This window comes from Pseudophryne corroboree, chromosome 5 (genome assembly GCF_028390025.1).
Source record: "Pseudophryne corroboree isolate aPseCor3 chromosome 5, aPseCor3.hap2, whole genome shotgun sequence".
NCBI classification, from domain to species: domain Eukaryota; kingdom Metazoa; phylum Chordata; class Amphibia; order Anura; family Myobatrachidae; genus Pseudophryne; species Pseudophryne corroboree.
The window spans coordinates 82,136,867-82,161,692 of NC_086448.1; the positions used below are offsets into that span (position 1 = coordinate 82,136,867).

Sequence of the window (24,826 nt, forward strand, 5' to 3'; positions counted from 1 at the left end):
GATTCAGTGATCCAAGTGGAGTGTATATTAGAGTCAGGCATTGTACAACTAACCGATTTCCACAAAGAAATAGTAAATCCGCATACAATTAACTCAGAGCTGTCAGACGATATGAGTTGTGATCACTCTGGGGTCAGGATTTAGGTGGCACTGACAGGCTGGGGTGGATATAATGCTGCTAGTCAGATGCCCGGATTACAGGAGTCACAACTAGCAATTATAATAATATATATAATAACATATCATTAACAAAAACAATTAAACTTGAAAGGCGGTCAGGGAGCTCGCTGTACAATATAAGCTGAAGAGAAAGAACATTTATGTTTCTAATTATAGTTCATAGGAGAAGCACACATACTGAATGTACACATGTATGTACGAATATATTTTTACACACAATTGTGTGTGTATAATTGTGTGTGTGTGTGTGTGTGTGTGTGTGTGTGTGTGTATGAATGATATACAGTGTCTATCTGCTGGATGGTGTGTGTAGCATTCAGTGTAATGGGATTGTTACTACAGGAACTTCCTGCGCAGTCCTGGATACAATGTGCAGACTCATGAATAAGTTCAGATGTGTAATAAAGCACTAATATATCTGTCTGACACATCTGCCCTGTAGTAAATTCCTTCCTCACCGGCGCAGTGTGGAGAAAATGCCACGTCCCCCAGCATGACAGTACACTAGTGGCTGATAACTCTGATATAATACAGTGGATGTAACATCACACTCTGGAGTCTTACAGGCACAGAACAGAGATATTTCTAATTATGGGGATAATGCAGAGTGGAACCAAATGCAGAAATACAAACGTACATAAAATAGGGTCATTACAGCCATATGCTGGGCCAGGAGCACCAGTAGGATTCGCTACTTCCACCTATCCCGGTCTGAGGGGACCATCCCATGATTGGCATATTACTCCCAATTTGTGGGAGGTATCTCCCCAGAGGCATCAAATAGTGTTGTGCAAAGCGTACGCTGGCCACTATGTACACAAAGCGTACGCTGGCCACTATGACACGGTGAAGCCCTCAGTGTGCCACAGCCTTCCTCCTCCGTATGGATCCCATGTTGGGAGGTATGAGCCAGGCTTACATGAGATACACTTACATCCAAACTAATAAGTGAGTAATGCATTTGCTAGGTTTGCGCAAAATAAAAACTCCTCTGTAATACAGCAGGTGTCATCTTGTGCCTTGTGTACGTATGAAAGTGGCAAAAAAAAGAGCAATTTCCGGAATAAGCCCACAAGACCCTATAACTTAGGCTAGTGCAAGGAATACAGAGCAAGACCTCCCCTTCCCTCACCCCGTTCCAGCTCTACGATCATAAGGACAGGCGAGTGCACAAATCAGAATACAACGCCATTTGTGCACAGACACTGTACATAACAGAATATAAACAACCTCCTGTTTGCCCCACTCAGCACCAGTCCCTCTAGGTGTTAAAGCAATGCATTTATGTTATTAGTTACCCAACTGTGCACAAACCTAGTGTGAGTGGTCAGGTGTTGTTTCCACTACTACAATGTAGTAATAAACGTTCTAGGCTAAACAAATACAATGTGTGCGTGGTTTAATCACCTGGCAGTTGTGTTATAAATGTAACGTAATCATTTATCATAATTTATGTAGAACCACAAGCATCAGCTACTCTACCAATATCATAAGAAGGGGAAATTCTACCAGCCCAAGTAGGGTGTGTACCCATAGCTTGCATGCAGTGTAGGCACACGTTTTTTGCTGTTATACACATAAATAATAATAATAATAATAATAATATGTAGCCTATAAATTCACTAGGAACGTGATATCACTTGAAGCATATTGGTGGAGATGTATCAAACCTTTGAGAGAGATAACGTGGAGAGATAAAATACTAGCCAATCAGCTCCTGTCACGTTATAGGCTTAGTTTGAAATATGACAGGAGCTAAGTGGTTGGTACTTTATCTCTCTCCAAGCGTTGCTACATCTCCCCCAAAGATTTCAATGTCTTTATTATGCTCTTAGGGGGTGATTCAGATCTGATTTTAGATGTGCTAAATTTAGCACATCTACGATCAGTTACTCAGACATGCGGGGAGACGCCCAACAAACGGCTAGTCTGCCCCGCATGTCAGGCCCTTGCATGCTTTTGCACCCACTGAGTAGCTCTCTGCCTGCGCAGCCTAGCTGCGCTAGCAGGCGGCTACCCGACACGTTCTGGGTCACAGCAGCTGAGTGTGATGTCACGCAGTCGTCACAGCCCACCCTTGCAACGTTCCGGACGAGTCTTCATTATCTGGAACTACGCCCTACCAACTGCGTTCTATCGCCGCTGGCACGCCCCCGTCCCGCCTCTGCCTGTCAATCAGGCAGAGGCGATCGCAGCCCTGAGATGCTTTAACATCTCACTGGGCCTCCCGGGCTGCGCGAGCACACTCCCCAAATGGCTTCAGCCCGCAATCGCTGCCGCTGCAGTGATCCAGTCTAAATTAGGCCCTTAATACGTACATGAACAAGCTACATTCCCATGAATACTGTTATACCACACAAATCCATTGCAAGCACCCACTGCATGTAGACGTTCTCTCCATCCTAAAGTACACTGATTTATGGTTGCTACAGTACATTAATGCCCAATTACGTGTCACAATAAGAATGTATGTAAATACTGATTATAAAGCAATAAAGCCTACAAATCATATCATCTGGAACATACTGGCTAGTTTATTACAAATAAATGATTGCTGCTGTCTGTACATAGCTATAAACAGGCAGCAAATAATGATCTTGCAGGCAGTCAGTCTGGATACTCGCTAGCACTATACACACAGTGGGGCTGATTCAGAGGAGGGCACAGTGAGGATCGGTGCTGCGTATTCTGTTGCAGCGGATCTGCACGTATATGTACGTCTGAGGAAGCAGCATCAGATCCACAGCTATCGGCCAGCCCATCAACCAAATGAGTAACCCTCAGGTTACCCACGATGTCCGTCAAAACTAAGCTGTCTAGGCCAGTGAAACGGAGTCAGCCAACGACACGTAACAGTGGTCAATAATGCTGCAAAAAAAACAGGGGACTGGGACACCAACCAGTCCTCTAAACATTCAGAAACTTCGTCAAAACCAGAACAGCGTCCACCTGTCAATCAGTCCCAGTGTTAGCCGCAGCACGCCTGGAATGCTGAGCACGTCACACAGGCACTCCAGCCGTGCAGGGGATCAATACAACCTTGGTCTGTAGTCCTTGTAGAGGGAATTCTGACGTAATGCTCTCTCTCCATACACCCCCCCCCTATAATGCAGTAATACTCTACACAACAGTACACTAACATGTGCTAATGCCATTTTATATCACCCTCTGTATAATGATGTAACATGTGCGGAGAGAGTTAGATTTGGGTGGGTTATTTTGTTTCTGTGCAGGGTAAATACTGGCTGCTTTATTTTTACACTGCAATTTAGATTTCGGTTTGAACACACCTCACCCAAATCTAACTCTCTCTGCACGTGTTACATCTGTTCCCCCCTGCAGTGCACATGGTTTTGCCCATTAGTGTGCTTTTTTGGTTTACTAACTAACTTGAATAAGGCCTTTGGTCCTATATTTGAGCAGGCTTCATCTAGAAGAAGCACTGTATATATATTTCCTCTAGCCAGCTTCTGCCATGTCTCCATTTCTGTGGTGACCTGTCCTGTCAGTAAGAAATCGGAAACATCGGGGCATGTTTGCTATTGAAATAATGAAGACGATAACGAGAAAAGACTTGGTGTGGATTAATGTGTACAGCTAGGTGTTGGAGAGACAGGGACCCAGCAAGGTATGGGCAGCAGGAGTATAGAGGGAGGAAGTGGAGAAATGGTGTATAGGTTCAACTAATATTCATTAGAATGTAGTTTACCAATTGAAGTGGAACTCATTATATTGCTGAGGCATGAGGTACATTCTTCCTCATGCCTCACTGAAGATCTTAGTCAAGCGACAGGCTGCACATAGCTTGATTACACCATGTAAATAATGCAAGGAGCAGGAGACGCCAGTGTCTGTATATAATGTAAGTTCTGTAATGTTACTTACAGGAATTAGCCATGATTGCGGTACAGGTAGACGCACTGCTTCTGTGTGACCCTGAATATGAGCCATGTTATTGGAAGAGGACTATAGGATCTAAAGAGAATGAAAAATATTCACTCATCCGTCTATAGGGAGAGCCGGCCCGCAGAGGGATTGATCAATGTCAGATGTAACCACACAAAGCCTATTTCTGTACAGCTTGAATATGATACGTCATTATTACCCTATGTAGAAAGCACAATAGGCTTTGTTTCCTATTTGCTCTGCCCTGAGACAGACAAACCAGTCTCAATGAAAGAGTTTATGCTCTCTCTGTTTTATCACTCATAATGGCTGTTTTCATGATAAACAGGTGCGCCTTCGTGGATGACCTTAGCCCTGACACCTGGCTTGTCACTATAAGTCTCTTTACCATGGAGTAGGGAGGTTTATAAGGATGGCTATAGATTCAGCCTGAGGCCAGCACCAACTCGGAGTAGCAAAATAAGTGGTTCTCAACCATACAAACCACAGTAATCCCACGATCTAGTGCTGTTCACTCAGTGCATTTGCTATATAACCCTGTGTATTATTTAAGACATGTGCTTGTTTTACATTTGAAAATGTGGAACTTACAATAAGCACAGATGCAGTGGCAGGTGTCTTCGCAGTGCAAGCAGGAAGGAGTCCTGGGACATGCCTCCAGGAATCTTGCCTAACTTTCTCACCCTGGTCTAGTGTCCCACCTCAGGCCAAAAGAGGATACCTCCTCACACCCACTCTAAAGACCAGTACACACGGGGAGATGTGAGCCAGAGATGTGTGCTGAGCGAGGGAGGCGGCGAGGGGGCTGGGTGAAATGAGCGATGTGCTAGATTGTGTCTGCATGCTGGCCAATTTAGGACCGGCGATAGCGACGCACAGGGCCGCACATCACTATTGCTGTGGGGCATACACACGGAGAGATCCGTGCTTAACTTCTAAGCAATCTTAGAATTTAAGCACGGAACTCTCCGTGTGTACCCCCCTTACCACATCTCGCAGAGTTCCCCTGGCTTGCTCCCCCACAACCCTCCTTCTCTTAGCCTGGAACCTCCACTCCACTGACGCAATAAGGAAATAAGGAGGGGATCACCTACAGACTGTGGGGTATATTCAATTGAATTCGGATCCATTTCGACATTCATTTGTCGGAATGGATCCGACCTGGGCTATTCAATGCCATCTCAATTCAACTTTAAAAAAAAGTCGAATTGAGATGCGGGAGCTGAGTCGGGGGAGAGCCTCGGGCAGACGGGGGAGAGCAGCGGCTGTAGCGCTGTTTTTCCCAGTCTGCCCGCGGCTCTTCCCCGTCTCTGCTTCTCCCCGTCCCGCATCACAGCCGCCGCTCACGGCAGCGTCCACCCGGCTCCAGCAAGCGAGGTCTCGCTTGCTGGAGCCGGGTGGACGCTGCTGTGAGCTGCGGCTGTGACATCCTCTGACGCTGCTCTCCCCTGTCTGCCCGCGGCTCTCCCCGTCTCTGCTCCCGCACCTCACTTCGACTTTTTTTAAAGTCAAATTGAGATGGTCGAAAAGGGGGCCAAAACGCCCCATTTTCGACACAAGCACGTGGATCGGCAGCTATTCCGCTGATCCACGTGCTTTTCGACAAGTCGAATTCCTCAACTTGTCGAATAATTTGGGGTTAGATTGAATAGGTCGGAACCCCTTCCGACCTAAAAAAGTCGAAAACTAACGTCTTTTCGACAGACGGCAGCTTTTGACTTCAATTGAATATACCCCTGTATCAGATATTTGGGAATAAAATAAGCTGTTTTCTATGGGAAATCCATGTTTGTTTAGTGATGTTTCAGATTTGTAAAACAAATTATTAATGTTGGGAGGAGTGATTACGGCTTCAAACAATTAGGAATTATCCAAAGAAGCAGCACTGCCTTAAAACTGGACGGTATGAATATTTGAAAGGTTTCTAAGGCCGCTTGCAGAGGTCACTGACGTCCTGTATGTGTGCAGCATCGCATTTTATTACTGTCGCCATACCTTCTGCTTTGCTGAGTTCCAGGACCAAGTGCTCTCTAGCGCTGGCCTCCTCGTTGAGTCTTTCTTGAAGCTCTTCCTGGCATCTGAGCAGGTCAGTAGTCTCCTGCTTCCTCTTGATGGATTCCCGCACCAGCTCGGTCTGTGTCGCTTTGGCATGTTCAAGCTGCAGAGGGAATGAGACACATGATGAGAGAATGCAGAGAGCATCACTACTGAGAGTATGCATTTTCACCATCCTTATTTAAAATGCGACACAAGGGGCCTGCAGCACCTTACACAGTACATAAAGGGTGTGGAGCACGGGTGGTTAGCATAACTGCCTCACAGCACTGAGGTCATGGGTACAATTCCCACTAACTGTGTGGCGTTTGTACATTCTCCCTGTATTTGCGCGAGATTCCTCCGGGTGCTCCGGTTTCCTCCCAAAATTCAAAAATATATACTGGTAGGTTAAGTGGCTCCCTACAAAATTAATCCTAGCGTGAATGTGTACATGTGGTAGGGAATAAAGGGGCAGATGTATTAACCTGGAGAAGGCATAAGGAAGTGATAAACCAGTGATATGTGCAAGGTGATAAAGGCACCAGCCAATCACATCCTAACTGTTAATTTACATAATGGAGCTGATTGGCTGGCGTCTTTATCACCTTGCACATATCACTGGTTTATCACTTCCTTATGCTTTCTCCAGGTTAATACATCTGCCCCATAGATTGCAAGCTCCACTGGGGCAGGGCCTGATATGAATGGCCAACTTTTCTCTGTATAGTAACGCTAATAATAATAATAGTAATAATGAAAAACACAGTATAAACAAAACACTGCAGAACATGGACTACAAGGTTTATAAACATTGTTGCATCGGTTTGGTGCCGTTGTTAGCAGGGGGAAGGAGATAATGTTACAGGTTGGGTATCCCATATCCAAAATGCTTGGGATCAGAAGTATTTTGGATATCAGATTTTTCCGTATTTTGGAACAATTGCATACCACAAGGAGATATCATGGTGATGGGACCCAAGTCTAAGCACAGAATGCATTTGTGTTTCATATATACAGTACCTTATACACACAGCCTGAAGGTCAATTAATACAATTATCTTTAATAACTCTGTGTAAAGTGTATGTACAATGAGCCATCAGAAAACAAAGGTTTCACTATCTCAGTCTCACTCAAAAAATTCTGTATTTCAGAATATTTGGATATGGGATACTTAACCTGTATAAGTGAAGGAAGGAAAAGTACATGAGAGAAGAGGGCCCTGCTTGTGAGAGCTTACAGTCTAAAGGAGAGTGGCAGACAGATAGGGTGACACAGGGGGAAGAGACCGTATGCGAGAGATCATTAATATGCAAATAAAAAATAATCAAATCACTCTTTGGACACGATTGCACAGTGCACTGACATGATAACCTCCATTACACGATATCTGACCAGCACGCACCGTTCTCATCTGTATTTTTATTACAAGCGCTCACTTCAAAATTCATATACACCTAATATATATGTATACAGAAAATGAACCGATCCAAAAGGTCTGAGCAATGAGCATTTACCAAATTTAGAAACATAATAAAATAAAAAATTGGGCCATGTGAGGTAAATGGGAGGGAAACCTCCCTTAATCAAAGCAAGGTGTCAGCGTTCCAAACAGTAAAACAATAATTATCAAGTATAACAAGTTATTTCCTTAAATAGCCACGGCGGGGTATATTTACTAAAGTGCAGGTTTTTAGAAGTGGAGATGTTGCTCATAGCAACCAATCAGATTCTACTTATTTATCTAGCACCTTCCAGAAAATAATAGCAAGAATCTTATTGGTTGCTATGGGCAACATCTCCACTTCTATTTATCAAAAGCAGTGTCCATGCATGGGGAGCATTTTGAGGGGAAGAGATGAGAGGTGGCTAGACTGCACATGAAAATTCATACAACATGCTGAGACTTGTAGTTCTACACAGAAAGAAACATATTTCTTTTTTGCATGTGCACACCCTAGGGACCAAGCACTGCTGATAACAATAGTGAACTCTGCAATTTAACATACATCAAGAACTAAAGAACTAGGGGTGTGGTTCATAGGGTCGACCACTATTGGTTAACAGTAACTAAGTTGACACCCAAAATAGGTCGACACAAGCATTAGGTTGACGAGCAAGATCGACATGACAAAAGGTCGACATGAGGTTTTTTGTGGTTTTCTTCGTAGAGTGACCGGGAACCCCAATTAGTGCACCGTGTCCCCTCGCTTCGGGCAAGGTTACCGCTCCCATTGTAGTCCACATGATTCGTAAAGTATGAAAAAGTTAAAAAAACAACAACATTTTTTGAAAAAAATCGTGAAAAACTCATGTCGACCTTTTTGGCATGTCGACCTAGAACACGTTGACCTAGTGACCAGGTCGACCTAATGCATGTTGACCAATAGTGGTCGAATTACTGACTGTCGACCTAAGTGTGGTCGACCTAGAGACCGGATACCAAAAATTAGGTGCTTGGCATTTTGGTCCAAAAATATATAGGCCCACCCACCGTGTGCCTGTGACCTCATTATCAGGAGGGTTCCTAACACTTAGATACAAGTCCAAGGCGCGGGACCCCCCCCCCCCCCAAGTCAGAACAGGCCAAATGTCCCAATGCACCCCACTATTAAAGTGTTAGAAAGTGTTACTAAGAAGCATAAGCTATGGGTAAAAAGTGTTACATGAGTGAGAGGCAATGTTAGCAGTTGTTAAATAGACAGTAAAATAATAATGCGCTAACATTTTACAATGGGATGACCCAATTCAGCCAGGGCAACACCAACCCAGGTGCCCTGCTCATCCCTAAAACTGACAAATTGTATACATTTATTCAGGACTTACCATTATAGTGCCTTTCCCAAAATGCAGTCTGCAAATGTAAAGAACACATTCCTAATTAAAAACACCCAAGGCAGGTGGGAGGAGTGGTAATCAAGCTGAAGGAGTCTCCGCCTTTAAGTATTTGCATGTACACAATATAGAATATGGGGGGAGGGGCTAGACTGCACAACCTAATTCCAAACATAATGAAGCAATTCTCCCAGCTAGCAGAACAGCTGGAGCCCCAAATGTCTTCAGTTCTATAATCAGTGCACTCTACAGTCACCAGGATGTCCTTATTTCAGAAGCAGCAGTGTACCTGTATGTGGGAAACCTTACGTTGTAATAGGTGGGCAAGGGGGACTTCCCATGAAATATTTACTACGGGTTGGTGTGCCATTTAAGGCCTATGGTACATTTTTGTTTTAATCTACAATGCACAAAGTAATGAAACCATAACACCCATGTGAATGAAAACCTATACATATTTTTTTAGTGTTAATTATAATTACCAATAGGTTAAATTCAACAGTTATTAGATGCAGCAACAAAGGGCAATTATCTCTCGCTATCAGTGAATGGAGAGAGGACGTAGCAGTACGCGGGAAAACTCTTATGTCTGCCAGGGGAAGCGCGCAAAACATTTCTCCAACACCACCAGCTCAACAACCCACAGACTGTGTGTCTGGGCACATTCAATTGCGGCACAAAATTCTGAAAGTTGAAGATTTACATTTGGGATACTTTGATGAAATACTCTGAAATACTCTGAAATTTCTGCACGTGCTCATATCACATTTTCACAGGCAAATTCCTATCATACGAAAGCCAAGGATTCACTCACACAGAGAATGGTTCTGGCTGGGTATTATACATGTGAAGTAAAGCCACACTGATCCTTGGGCACATTTTTCTAAACTGAATCTGCTAGGGGGGCACAGAGGGGAGGAGCCAGCCCACACTAATGTTTTCTTAAAGTGCCAGGCTCCAATGGACCCAATGTATACCCCATGGTACTAATGTCACCCCAGTATCCACTAGGACGTTAGAGTAAAATAGGTGAATGAGGGATTGCCGGCACGATCTGCGTCATGAACTGGACAGAGCAATGCTGTCATCACACCCCTGTCAATCTGTATTATCTAAAGGGTGGGGATTTTGCGTGGGGTTGGGCGTGTTGACATGAGTATGTACCCTCACCCATTGTGGCAGGTAAGTGTCCTTTGGCTGGTGTACCCTTTATTCAGAAGTCTTCTACCTTTTGTATGTAAATATTGAAATAGTCATAATAATAAAGTGATAATTATTAGGAATAGAGAAACTTGTGTCCTTCTACATGAAGCGCCACACGTGTAATTCTTTACACTCAGCAGTCAACTCATATTCTGGTCTAGTAGCCAGTACCTACCTGATTTACCACGCATGATATAATAAGATTTTACTTACCGATAAATCTATTTCTCGTAGTCCGTAGTGGATGCTGGGGACTCCGTCAGGACCATGGGGAATAGCGGCTCCGCAGGAGACAGGGCACAAAAGTAAAAGCTTTAGGATCAGGTGGTGTGCACTGGCTCCTCCCCCTATGACCCTCCTCCAAGCCTCAGTTAGGATACTGTGCCCGGACGAGCGTACACAATAAGGAAGGATTTTGAATCCCGGGTAAGACTCCTACCAGCCACACCAATCACACTGTACAACCTGTGATCTGAACCCAGTTAACAGCATGATAACAGCGGAGCCTCTGAAAAGATGGCTCACAACAATAATAACCCGATTTTTGTAACAATAACTATGTACAAGTATTGCAGACAATCCGCACTTGGGATGGGCGCCCAGCATCCACTACGGACTACGAGAAATAGATTTATCGGTAAGTAAAATCTTATTTTCTCTGACGTCCTAGTGGATGCTGGGGACTCCGTCAGGACCATGGGGATTATACCAAAGCTCCCAAACGGGCGGGAGAGTGCGGATGACTCTGCAGCACCGAATGAGAGAACTCCAGGTCCTCTTTAGCCAGGGTATCAAATTTGTAGAATTTTACAAACGTGTTCTCCCCCGACCACGTAGCTGCTCGGCATAGTTGTAATGCCGAGACCCCTCGGGCAGCCGCCCAGGATGAGCCCACCTTCCTTGTGGAATGGGCCTTGACAGATTTAGGCTGTGGCAGGCCTGCCACAGAATGTGCAAGTTGAAATGTGCTACAAATCCAACGAGCAATCGTCTGCTTAGAAGCAAGAGCACCCAGTTTGTTGGGTGCATACAGGATAACAGCGAGTCAGTTTTCCTGACTCCAGCCGTCCTGGAAACCTATATTTTCAGGGCCCTGACAACATCTAGCAACTTGGAGTCCTCCAAGTCCCTAGTAGCCGCAGGTACCACAATAAGCTGGTTCAGGTGAAACGCTGACACCACCTTAGGAAGAAACTGGGGACGAGTCCGCAGTTCTGCCCTGTCCGAATGGACAATCAGATATGGCTTTTGTGAGACAAAGCCGCCAATTCTGACACTCGCCTGGCCGAGGCCAGGGCCAACAGTATGGTCACTTTCCATGTGAGATATTTCAAATCCACAGATTTGAGCGGTTTAAAATGTGATTTGAGGAATCCCAGAACTACGTTGAGATCCCACAGTGCCACTGGAGGCACAAAAAGGGGGTTGTATATGCAATACTCCCTTGACAAACTTCTGGACTTCAGGAACTGAAGCCAATTCTTTCTGGAAGAAAATTTACAGGGCCGAAATTTGAACCTTAATGGACCCCAATTTGAGGCCCATAGACACTCCTGTTTGCAGGAAATGCAGGAATCGACCGAGTTGAAATTTCTTCGTGGGGCCTTCCTGGCCTCACACCACGCAACATATTTTCGCCACATGTGGTGATAATGTTTTGCGGTCACCTCCTTCCTGGCTTTGACCAGGGTAGGAATGACCTCTTCCGGAATGCCTTTTTCCCTTAGGATCTGGCGTTCCACCGCCATGCCGTCAAACGCAGCCGCGGTAAGTCTTGGAACAGACCTGGTACTTGCTGAAGCAAGTCCCTTCTTAGCGGCAGAGGCCATGAGTCCTCTGTGAGCATTTCTTGAAGTTCCGGGTGCCACGTCCTTCTTGGCCAATCCGGAGCCACGAGTATAGTTCTTACTCCTCTACGTCTTATAATTCTCAGTACCTTGGTTATGAGAAGCAGAGGAGGGAACACATACACCGACTGGTACACCCACAGTGTTACCAGAACGTCCACAGATATTGCTTGAGGGTCTCTTGACCTGGCGCAATACCTGTCCAGTTTTTTGTACAGGCGGGACGCCATCATGTCCACCTTTGGTCTTTCCCAACGGTTCACAATCATGTGGAATACTTCCCGATGAAGTCCCCACTCTCCCGGGTGGAGGTCGTTGCCGCTGAGGAAGTCTGCTTCCCAGTTGTCCACTCCCGGAATGAACACTGCTGACAGTGCTATCACATGATTTTTCGCCCAGCGAAGAATCCTTGCAGTTTCTGCCATTGCCCTCCTGCTTCTTGTGCCGCCCTGTCTGTTTACGTGGGCGACTGTCGTGATGTTGTCCCACTGGATCAATACCGGCTGACCTTGAAGCAGAGGTCTTGCTAAGCTTAGAACATTGTAAATTGCCCTTAGCTCCAGTATATTTATGTGGAGAGAAGTCTCCAGACTTGATCACACTCCCTGGAAATTTTTTCCTTGTGTGACTGCTCCCCAGCCTCTCAGGCTGGCATCCGTGGTCACCAGGACCCAGTCCTGAATGCCGAGTCTGCGGCCCTTTAGTAGATGAGCACTCTGCAGCCACCGCAGAAGAAACACCCTTGTCCTTGGAGACAGGGTTATCCGCTGATGCATCTGAAGATGCGATCCGGACCATTTTTCCAGCAGATCCCACTGAAAAGTTCTTGCGTGAAATCTACCGAATGGAATCGCTTCGTAAGAAGCCACCATTTTTCCCAGGACCCTTGTGCAATGATGCACTGACACTTTTCCTGGTTTTAGGAGGTTCCTGACTAGCTCGGATAACTCCCTGGCTTTCTTCTCCGGGAGAAACACCTTTTTCTGGACTGTGTCCAGAATCATCCCTAGGAACAGCAGACGTGTCGTCGGAAACAGCTGCGGTTTTGGAATATTTAGAATCCACCCATGCTGTCGTAGAACTACTTGAGATAGTGCTACTCCGACCTCCAACTGTTCTCTGGACCTTGCCCCTATCAGGAGATCGTCCATTTTCTTTGAAGAAGAATCATCATTTCGGCCATTACCTTGGTAAGGACCCGGGGTGCCGTGGACAATCCAACCGGCAGCGTCTGAAACTGATAGTGACAGTTCTGTACCACGAACCTGAGGTACCCTTGGTGAGAAGGGCAAATTGGGACATGGAGGTAAGCATCCCTGATGTCCCGGGACACCATATAGTCCCCTTCTTCCTGGTTCGCTATCACTGCTCTGAGTGACTCCATCTTGATTTGAACCTATGTATGTAAGTGTTCAACTATTTCAGATTTAGAATAGGTCTCACCGAGCCATCTGGCTTCAGTACCACAATATAGTGTGGAATAATACCCCTTTCCTTGTTGTAGGAGGGGTACTTTGATTATCACCTGCTGGGAATACAGCTTGTGAATTGTTTCCACTACTGCCTCCCTGTCGGAGGGAGACGTTGGTAAAGCAGACTTCAGGAACCTGCGAGGGGGAGACGTCTCGAATTTCCAATCTGTACCCCTGGGATACTACTTGTAGGATCCAGGGGTCCACTTGCGAGTGAGCCCACTGTGTGCTGAAACTCTTGAGACGACCCCCCCCACCGCACCCTAGTCCGCTTGTACGGCCCCAGCGTCATGCTGAGGACTTGGCAGAAGCGGTGGAGGGCTTCTGTTTCTGGGAATGGGCTGCCTGCTGCAGTCTTCTTCCCTTTCCTCTATCCCATGGCAGATATGACTGGCCTTTTGCCCGCTTGCCCTTATGGGGACGAAAGGACTGAGGCTGAAAAGACGTTGTCTTTTTCTCCTTTATACGGCAATACTTCCATGTGCCGTTTGGAATCTGCATCCCCTGACCACTGTCGTGTCCATAAACTACTTCTGGCAGATATGGACATCGCACTTACTCTTGATGCCAGAGTGCAAATATCCCTCTGTGCATCTCGCATATATAGAAATGCATCCTTTAAATGCTCTATAGTCAATAAAATACTGTCCCTGTCAAGGGTATCAATATTTTCAGTCAGGGAATCCGACCAAGCCACCCCAGCGCTGCACATCCAGGCTGAGGCGATCGCTGGTCGCAGTATAACACCAGTATGTGTGTATATACTTTTTAGGATATTTTCCAGCCTCCTATCAGCTGGCTCCTTGAGGGCGGCCCTATCTTGAGACGGTACCGCCACTTGTTTTGATAAGCGTGTGAGCGCCTTATCCACCCTAAGGGGTGTTTCCCAACGCGCCCTAACTTCTGGCGGGAAAGGGTATACCGCCAATAATTTTCTATCGGGGGAAACCCACGCATCATCACACACTTCATTTAATTTATCTGATTCAGGAAAAACTACAGGTAGTTTTTTCACACTCCACATAATACCCTTTTTTGTGGTACTTGTAGTATCAGAAATATGTAACACCTCCTTCATTGCCCTTAACAAGTAACGTGTGGCCCTAAAGGAAAATACGTTTGTTTCTTCACCGTCGACACTGGAATCAGTGTCCGTGTCTGTGTCGACCGACTGAGGTAAAAGGACGTTTTAACGCCCCTGACGGTGTTTGAGACGCCTGGACAGGTACTAATTGGTTTGCCGGCCATCTCATGTCGTCAACCGACCTTGCAGCGTGTTGACATTATCACGTAATTCCTTAAATAAGCCATCCATTCCGGTGTCGACTCCCTAGAGAGTGACATCACCATTACAGGCAATTGCTCCGCCTCCTCACCAACATCGTCCTCATACATGTCGACACACACGTACCGACACACAGCACACACACAGGGAATGCTCTGATAGAGGACAGGACCCCACTAGCCCTTTGGGGAGACAGAGGGAGAGTTTGCCAGCACACACCAAAAACGCTATAATTATACAGGGACAACCTTTATATAAGTGTTTTTCCCTTATAGCATTTTAATATATATAGTCATATCGCCAAATAAGTGCCCCCCCTCTCTGTTTTAACCCTGTTTCTGTAGTGCAGTGCAGGGGAGAGCCTGGGAGCCTTCCCACCAGCATTTCTGTGAGGGAAAATGGCGCTGTGTGCTGAGGAGAATAGGCCCCGCCCCCTTTTCGGCGGGCTTCTTCTCCCGTTTTTCTGAGACCTGGCAGGGGTTAAATACATCCATATAGCCCCCAGGGGCTATATGTGATGTATTTTTAGCCAGAATAAGGTACTATCATTGCTGCCCAGGGCGCCCCCCCCAGCGCCCTGCACCCTCAGTGACCGCTGCTATGAAGTGTGCTGACAACAATGGCGCACAGCTGCAGTGCTGTGCGCTACCTTATGAAGACTGAAAAGTCTTCTGCCGCCGGTTTCTGGACCTCTTCACTTTTCGGCATCTGCAAGGGGGTCGGCGGCGCGGCTCCGGGACGAACCCCAGGGTGAGACCTGTGTTCCGACTCCCTCTGGAGCTAATGGTGTCCAGTAGCCTAAGAAGCCAATCCATCCTGCACGCAGGTGAGTTCACTTCTCTCCCCTAAGTCCCTCGATGCAGTGAGCCTGTTGCCAGCAGGACTCACTGAAAATAAAAAACCTAACAAAACTTTTACTCTAAGCAGCTCTTTAGGAGAGCCACCTAGATTGCACCCTTCTCGGCCGGGCACAAAAATCTAACTGAGGCTTGGAGGAGGGTCATAGGGGGAGGAGCCAGTGCACACCACCTGATCCTAAAGCTTTTACTTTTGTGCCCTGTCTCCTGCGGAGCCGCTATTCCCCATGGTCCTGACGGAGTCCCCAGCATCCACTAGGACGTCAGAGAAAACACCTTATACGGGTTGGGTATGCGTGACCGGCGGTCACCATACCGACGGCGGGATCTCGGCCGGGTGGGCGAGCGCAAGAAGCCACAGGTTCTATTCCTACTCTATGGGTGTCGTGGAGACCCACGAGTGGGAAAAGTCTCTGGTAGACGGCACGCCGACTGTCGGGATTGTAAATTGTCGGTATGTAGGGGGAAGTATTGTGACCGGCACATAGCTACTGTACATCCCCCCTATACTAGAAGGCAAATCTATGAAATGCTGGCCGTACATTAGTCTCATGACTTCCCCTGAACTCCCCAGGGAGCTCCTGGACACACGATCTGGTTTTTTTTGGAACACGATGTGCATACGATCTACGACCCATTGGCCACCCCCCATACGATGGATCATCTCATGATACATCATATGCTTCACAAACAGCATTACACTCAAATGACACTGACAGAAGGATCCATGGAACGGTGCATTGTATGTACATAAAACGTGGTACGATGTGCATACGATTACGACAGTTAATACGGGCTGCACGTATGATCAGAGGATGAGACGGTCGACCCGCGGGATTCTACCCAAAACATGTACGATGTGCACACGATGCAGCGTATGAGGCGTCAAAATCGTGTATTTATACATGATATTGTCTTAGTGTATGGCCAGCTTAAGAAAAGTGCCTCTGTAACCTATTCTATAAACGGGTGTAGTATGTGTTGCCGGCGCTCAGGCTCCCAGCGACCAGCATACCGGCGCCGGGAGCCCGAACGCCGGCATACCGACAGACTGACAAGCGCAAATGAGCCCTTTGCGGGTTCGCTGCCCTCGCCACGCTGCGGGCACGGTGGTGCGCTACGTGCGCCACGCTATTTATTCTCCCTCCAGGGGGGTCGTGGACCCCCAAGAGGGAGAAAAAGTGTTGGTATGCCGGCTGTCGGGACTCCGGCGCCGGTATACTGTGCGGCGGGATCCCGACAGCTGGCAAACTGAAGACCACCCCTATAAACAAGCATGATGTAACGCACATACCATAGGGGTTATTCCCCGTGATGACTAGTAGTTAATCTGTGATGGCAAGTGAATAACACTAAACGTAAGGTCATTGCAATACAGGTAAAAGTCCGAAAATTAGTATATCGTGCAAAAGTTAATTTATTTCAGTAATTCACGCCTGTGGCACTGCTTTAATAGCGGCCTTCAGATCTTCTGCATTGTCTGGTCTCCTATCTTTCTCTTGGCAATGCCCCATAGATTCTCTATGGGGTTCAGGTAAGGCGAGTTTGGTGGCCAATCCAGCACAGTAATCCCACGGTCACTGAACCAGGTTTTGGTACTTTTGGCAGTGTGGGCAGTTGCCAAGTCCTGCTGGAAAATGAAGTCAGCATCTGCATAAAGCTGGTCTGCTGAAGGAAGCATGAAGTGCTCTAAAATGTCCTGGTAGATGGCTGCGTTGACTCTGGACTTAATAAAGCACAGTGGACCAACACCAGCAGATGACATGGCTCCCCAAATCAATACAGACTGTGGAAACTTCACACTGGACTTCAAGAATCTTGGACTGTGTGCCTCTCCATTCTTCCTCCATACATATGGCACCTTGGTTTCCAAATGAGATGCAAAGTTTGCTCCCATCAGAAAAGATGACTTTGGAACACTGAGCAACAGACCAGCTCTTTTTTTTCTTTAGCCCAGGTAAGACGCTTCTGACGTTTGTTTTTCAGGAGCGGCTTGACAAGAGGAATACAACATTTGAAGCCCATGTCCAGGATCCGTCTGTGTGTGGTGGCTTTTGATGCACTAACTCCAGCCTTGGTCCACTCCTTGTGAAGCTCCCCCACACTTACCTGAGCTGAACCCCATAAAGAATCAATGGGGCATTGCCAAGAGAAAGATGAGAGACATGAGACCGAACAATGCAGGAGAGCTGAAGGCCGCTATTGAAGCATCCTGGTCTTCCATAACACCTCAGCAGTGCCACAGGCTGATAAAGTCCATGCCACATCGCATTGAGGCAGTAATTAATGCAAAAAGGGCCCAAACCAAGCACTGAGTACATATGCATGATTATACACTGCTCAAAAAAATAAAGGGAACACTAAAATAACACATCTTAGATCTGAATGAATGAAATATTCTTATTAAATACTTTGTTCTTTACATAGTTGAATGTGCTGACAACAAAATCACACAAAAATTATCAATGGAAATCAAATTTATTAACCCATGGAGGTCTGGATTTGGAGTCACACTCAAAATTAAAGTGGAAAAACACACCACAGGCTGATCCAACTTTGATGTAATGTCCTTAAAACAAGTCAAAATGATTAATGGGTTAATAAATTTGATTTCCATTGATAATTTTTGTGTGATTTTGTTGTCAGCACATTCAACTATGTAAAGAACAAAGTAGTTAATAAGAATATTTCATTCATTCAGATCTAGGATGTTATTTTAGTGTTCCCTTTATTTTTTTGAGCAGTGTACTTTTCAGAGGGCCAACATTTCTGTAATTAAAATACTTTTTTTTTTTTTATTGATTTTAGAATAAAATACTTTTTTTTTTAATTGATTTTATGTAATACAGGTATTTAAATTTTCTGAGATTTTAGATTTGGAGTTTTCTTAAACTGTAAGCCACAAACATCAAAATTACAGCAAATAAAGGCTTGAAATATCTCAGTTTGCATGTAATGAGTCTATATAATACATCAGTTTCACCGTTTAAGTTGAATTACTGAAATAAATGAACTTTTGCACAATATTCTAATTTTCTGAGTTTTACCTGCACCTGACCCAAAGCTAGAGCCTAAACCATGATGTTCTGTTTCATTCACACACTGGGCCCGATTCTGATTTGCAAGCAAAGCAAAAAAGCAAGCAACTGGGCAAAACCATGCTGTACTGCAAGTGGGGCAGATGTAACATGTGCAGAGAGAGTTAGATTTGGGTGGGGTGTGTTCAAACTGAAATCTAATTTGCAGTGTAAAAATAAAGCTCTCTAACATTTGTGGGCTACATGCAAAAGCAGACATTATTTACCCTGCACAGAAAAAATATAAACTGTATTTGCTCGCCTTGCATGGCAACATGGTTTATTCACGACACAAAGTTACTTGCTTTTTTTTGCTTTACTTACAAATCTGAATCAGGTTCAATATACCGAGCAGTTTTATTGCTATGTCCAGTTACCGAATCATCAGTCAATTAAAGAATTCAGAAGCTCTTCACAGACAAGGACTGTGAGAAATGTGTCTTTTGTCAATAGCAAACAGACTCTATTTGTAGCGCTGAGCACAATGAGCTTATTTGGAATGTCCACTGAGCAATCATTAATTATTTACACCAGAGTCTAAATTACTACGATACGGTGCTTGCTTTGGGCAGCCAGGTAATGTAATAGCCAGCCCAGCGGATTGCATTACTTCTAGTAACAAATATTTTCCACAGCAAACAGACCCAATAATGAGGTGGGTACAGTATGTGGAGCCTCATACAGAACACAGGGAGATGTCAAGTTGTAAGACTTTATTTTTGGCCAGCTATCACCAGATTCTTTTTACAGTGCATGCAAATTCACGAATACCCCTTTCACATCTCCAACGCCGGATCCCACCCGGGAATTGGAAACGGGTCCGCCTCGGGTGGGATCCGGCATTGGAGACTCTCCTACCTCTTTCTGCTGGCTTCCAGACCCGGCAATATGCCGGGTCGGTTACCATAGCGGCGGGGAACGGAGGCGGCGATGGGAGATGAGCTCATCTCTGTGCCGCCTCTCTCTATCTAGTAAACGGGTCCCGGATCGACTTGACTCGAGAATCCGTTTACGCAGCAACTGATCCGGTATTCAACCTGGGAATAACACTGCTTTATTCCCAGGTTGAATTACCGGGTCAGGCGACCCGGGAATTCCACCCTGGCGCCTTCACACCGCACACTGACCCGTGTCGACCCGGCAGTTAGTGCTGGCTCGCGCCAAGGGTAAGGGTAAAAGACATGAAGACAGGAATACCAGGGGCATTTTCAGCTAAGGTCCTATAGAAATAACATGTATGCTGATATGATTTCAGGTATTCTTAAACCTAAATGTGATCTGGTGGTGGTAAGTTGTGCAGGACAGCAGACCCAGAAAAGGAAACATAACTATACATCAGTACGGATAATGAACTGATCTTTCCAGATTTATCATATGTTGTACCCCCCTTCCTTATCTGGTAAATGTGCTTGGGACATTCATTTGGGTTCCAGATGTCCGTCAGTGGCTAGAACACTGGATGGACTTATGAGAAAAGTATTTTTATCTGAGGTGCAGGTGTATACTCTCCCCCCCCCCCAAAAAAAAAAAAAAAAGTTTGTATTAAAGCACTGCATGTTTTACAATAAAAACATTTCAAATAAAATATAAACTGTGTACAGTCCCATTATTGCATATAAACAAATTACAGTGTGTACAGAGATAAAGATATTATACATAAAACAATATTGTGTTTTGAAAATTGTATTCCGTACAGAGACTGAATATTAACATTTAGAAAGATTCAATACATATCAGTATCGGGAAAGTCACTATAGCATAAAAGAGAACTCTCTCCTGGTAACAGAGTGAATAAATATGTAAAGTATTGTACATTGCTCAGACCATGGGGGGTCATTCTGACCCGTTCGCTCGCTGCTGTTTATCGCAGCCGAGCGAACGGGTCTCTACTGCGCACGCCAGACGGCTGAAGGGCGTGCCAGGGCTGCGATCGCCTGATTGGCAGGCAGAGGCGGTCGCTGGGCGGGAGGGGGCGAAACGGCTGCGTTTGGCTGCCGTTTCGTAGGCGTGGCCGCTGCGAGCCGGGGAGCGAGGGGGGGGGGGGGGGGGAACTGACATGCGGGGCAGACTAGCCCTGTGCTGGGCGTCCCCCTGCATGTCAGTGTAAACGATCGTAGCTGTGCTAAATTTAGCACAGCTACGATCAACTCGGAATGATCCCCCATATCTCCATGCAGAAAAGAAAATAAGATTTTACTCACCGGTAAATCTATTTCTCGTAGTCCGTAGTGGACGCTGGGAACTCCGAAAGGACCATGGGGAATAGCGGGCTCCGAAGGAGGCTGGGCACTCTAGAAAGATTTATGACCACCTGGTGTGCACTGGCTCCTCCCACTATGACCCTCCTCCAAGCCTCAGTTAGGACACTGTGCCCGGACGAGCTGACATAATAAGGAAGGATTTTGAATCCCGGGTAAGACTCATACCAGCCACACCAATCACACCGTACAACTCGTGATACTATATCCAGTTTGACAGTATGAAAACAACTGAGCCTCTCAACAGATGGCTCAACAATAACCCTTTAGTTAGCAATAACTATTTACAAGTATTGCAGACAATCCGCACTTGGGATGGGCGCCCAGCATCCACTACAGACTACGAGAAATAGATTTACCGGTGAGTAAAATCTTATTTTCTCTGACGTCCTAGTGGATGCTGGGAACTCCGAAAGGACCATGGGGATTATACCAAAGCTCCCAAACGGGCGGGAGAGTGCGGATGACTCTGCAGCACCGAATGAGAGAACTCAAGGTCCTCCTCAGCCAGGGTATCAAATTTGTAGAATTTTGCAAACGTGTTTGCCCCTGACCAAGTAACAGCTCGGCAAAGTTGTAAAGCCGAGACCCCTCGGGCAGCCGCCCAAGATGAGCCCACCTTCCCTGTGGAATGGGCTTTCACTGATTTAGGATGCGGCAGTCCAGCCGCAGAATGCGCCTGCTGAATCGTGTCACAGATCCAGCGAGCGATAGTCTGCTTAGAAGCAGGAGCACCCAGCCTGTTGGGTGCATACAGGATAAATAGCGAGTCAATTTTCTTGACTCTAGCCGTCCTGGAAACATAATTTTTCAAGGCCCTGACTACGTCCAGTAACTTGGAATCCTCCAAGTCCCTAGTAGCCGCAGGCACCACAATAGGTTGGTTCAAGTGAAAAACTGATACCACCTTAGGAGAAACTGGGGACGAGTCCTCAATTCTGCCCTATCCATATGGAAAATCAGATAAGGACTTTTATATGACAAAGCCGCCAATTCTGATACACGCCTGGCCGAAACCAAGGCCAATAACATGACCACTTTCCACGTGAGATATTTTAGATCCACGGTTTTTAGTGGTTCAACCAATGTGATTTTAAGAAACTCAACACCACGTTGAGATCCCAAGGTGCCACTGGAGGCACAACCGGGGGCTGAATATGCAGCACTCCTTTTACAATGTCTGAACTTCAGGTACTGAAGCTAATTCTTTCTGGAAGAAAATCGACAGAGCCGAGATCTGTATCTTAATGGAGCCTAATCTTTGGCCCATAGACACTCCTGCTTGTAGGAAATGCAGAAATCGACCTAGTTGAAATTCCTCTGTTGGGGCCTTTTGTGGCCTCACACCAAGCAACATATTTCCGCCAGATGCAGTGATAATGTTTTGCAGTTACATCTTTCCTGGCTTGAATCAGCGTAGGAATGACTTCCTCCGGAATGCCCTTTTCCTTTAGGATCCGGCGTTCAACCGCCATGCCATCAAAACGTAGCCGCGGTAAGTCTTGGAACAGACAGGGCCCCTGCTACAGCAGGTCCTGTCTGAGCGGCAGAGGCCATGGGTCCTCTGATATAATTTCTTGAAGTTCTGGGTACCAGGCTCTTCTTGGCCAATCCGGAACCACGAGTATCGTTCTTACTCCTCGCCTTCTTATTATTCTCAGTACCTTTGGTATGAGAGGCAGAGGGGGGAACACATAAACCGACTGGTACACCCACGGTGTTACCAGAGCGTCCACAGCTATCGCCTGAAGGTCCCTTGACCTGGCGCAATATCTTTTATAGCTTTTTGTTGAGGCGGGACGCCTTCATGTCCACCTGTGGCCTTTCCCAATGGTGTACAATCCTTTGGAAGACTTCTGGATGAAGTCCCCACTCTCTCGGGTGGAAGTCGTGTCTGCTGAGAAGATCTGCTTCCCAGTTGTCCACTCCGGGAATGCACACTGCTGACAGTGCTAACACATGATTTTCCGCCCATCGGAGAATCCTTGTGGCTTCTGCCATCGCCATCCTGCTTCTTGTGCCGCCCTGTTGGTTTACATGGGCGACTGCCGTGATGTTGTCTGATTGGATCAGGACCGGCCGGTTTTGAAGCAGAGGCCTTGGCTGACTCAGGGCATTGTAAATGGCCCTCAGTTCCAGAATATTTATGTAGGGAAGTCACCTGACTTGAGCAAAGTCCCTGGAAGCTTCTTCCCTGTGTGACTGCCCCCCAGCCTCAAAGGCTGGCATCCATGGTCACTAGGACCTAGTCCTGTATGTCGAACCTGCGGCCCTCTTGAAGATGGGCACTCTGCAGCCACTACAGTAGAGATACCCTGGTCCTTGGAGACAGGGTTATCAGCCGATGCATCTGAAGATGTGATCCGTACCACTTGTCTAACAGGTCCCCCTGAAAAGTTCTTGCATGGAACCTGCCGAATGGGATTGCTTCGTAGGAAGCTATCATATTTCCCAGGACTCGCGTGCAATGATGCACCGATAACTGTTTTGGCTTCAGGAGGTCTCTGACTAGAGATGACAGCTCCTTGGCTTTCTCCTGAGGGAGAAACACTTATTTCTGGTCTGTGTCCAGAACCATCCCCAGGAACAGTAGACGTGTCGTAGGAAACAGCTGTGTCTTTGGACTGTTTAGAATCCAACCGTGCTGTTGTAGCACTTTCCAAAATAGTGCTACCCCGACTAGCAACTGCTCCTTGGACCTCGCCCTTATAAGGAGATTGTCCAAGTACGGGATCATTAAAAACTCCCCTTTTTCGAAGGAGTATCATCATTCCGGCCATTACCTTGGTAACACCCTCGGTGCCATGTACAGTCCAAACGGCAGAGTCTGGACTCGGTAATGGTAATCCTGTACCACAAATCTGAGGTACTCCTGGCGAGGATAGTAAATGGGGACATGCAGGTAAGCATCCTTGATGTCCCGGGATACCATGTAATCCCCCTCGTCCAGGCTTGCAATAACCGCCCTGAGCGATTCCATCTTGAACTTGAATTTTTTTATGTATGTGTTCCAGGATTTTAAATATAAAAAAGGGTCACACCGAACCATGCGGTTTCGGTACCCCAAACCGTGTGGAATAGTAACCCCGTCCTTGTTTAAGTAGGGGCACCTTAAGTATTACCTGATGGGAATACAGCTTATTAATTGCCTCTAGCACAGCCTCCCTGCCTGAGGGAGTTGTCGGCAAGGCATATTTGAGGAAACGGCGGGGGGAAGACATCTCGAATTCCAGCTTGTACCCCTGAAATACTACTTGAATGAAACAGGGATCCACCTGTGAGCGAGCCCACTGATCGCTGAAATTTTTGAGACGGCCCCCCACCGTACCTGGCTACACCTGTGGAGCCCCCGCGTCATGCTGTGGACTCAGAGGAAGCGAGAGAAGAATTATGATTCTGGGAACAGGCTGACTGGTGCAGCTTTTTCCCTCTTCCCTTGTCTCTGTACAGAAAGGAAGCGCCTTTGACCCGCTTGCTTTTCTGAAGCCGAAAGGACTGTACCTGATAATACAGTGCTTTCTTAGTCTGTGAGGAAAACTGAGGTAAAAATATTTCTTCCCAGCTGTTGCTGCGGATACGAGGTCCCAGAGACCATCCCCAAATAATTCCTCACCCTTATAAGGCAGAATCTCTATGCGCCTTTTAAAGTCAGCATCACCTGTCCAGTGACAGGTCTCTAATACCCTCCTGACAGAATGGACATTACATTCATTTTGGATGCCAGCCGGCAAAATATCCCTCTGTGCATCCCTCATATATAAGACGATGTCTTTAATATGTTCTCATGTTAGCAAACTAGTATGTTTGACAGGGTCACCGACCACGCTGCAGCAGCACGCTCTGCAGGTTTCAGTCTAGTACCTGAGTGTGT

General features: G+C 46.4%; 1 protein-coding gene across 10 annotated transcripts in view; it reads right to left on the reverse strand.

The window, feature by feature from the left end:
• The window catches only part of AKAP9 (A-kinase anchoring protein 9), a 467,089-nt gene that overhangs the window by 90,194 nt on the left and 352,069 nt on the right, over positions 1-24,826 (reverse strand). For all 10 annotated transcript variants that reach the window (XM_063921430.1, XM_063921427.1, XM_063921429.1 and 7 more), the window contains one exon: positions 6,082-6,244. In XM_063921430.1, the coding sequence (XP_063777500.1) occupies positions 6,082-6,244 (163 nt within the window). The remainder of the gene's footprint in view (positions 1-6,081; positions 6,245-24,826) is intronic.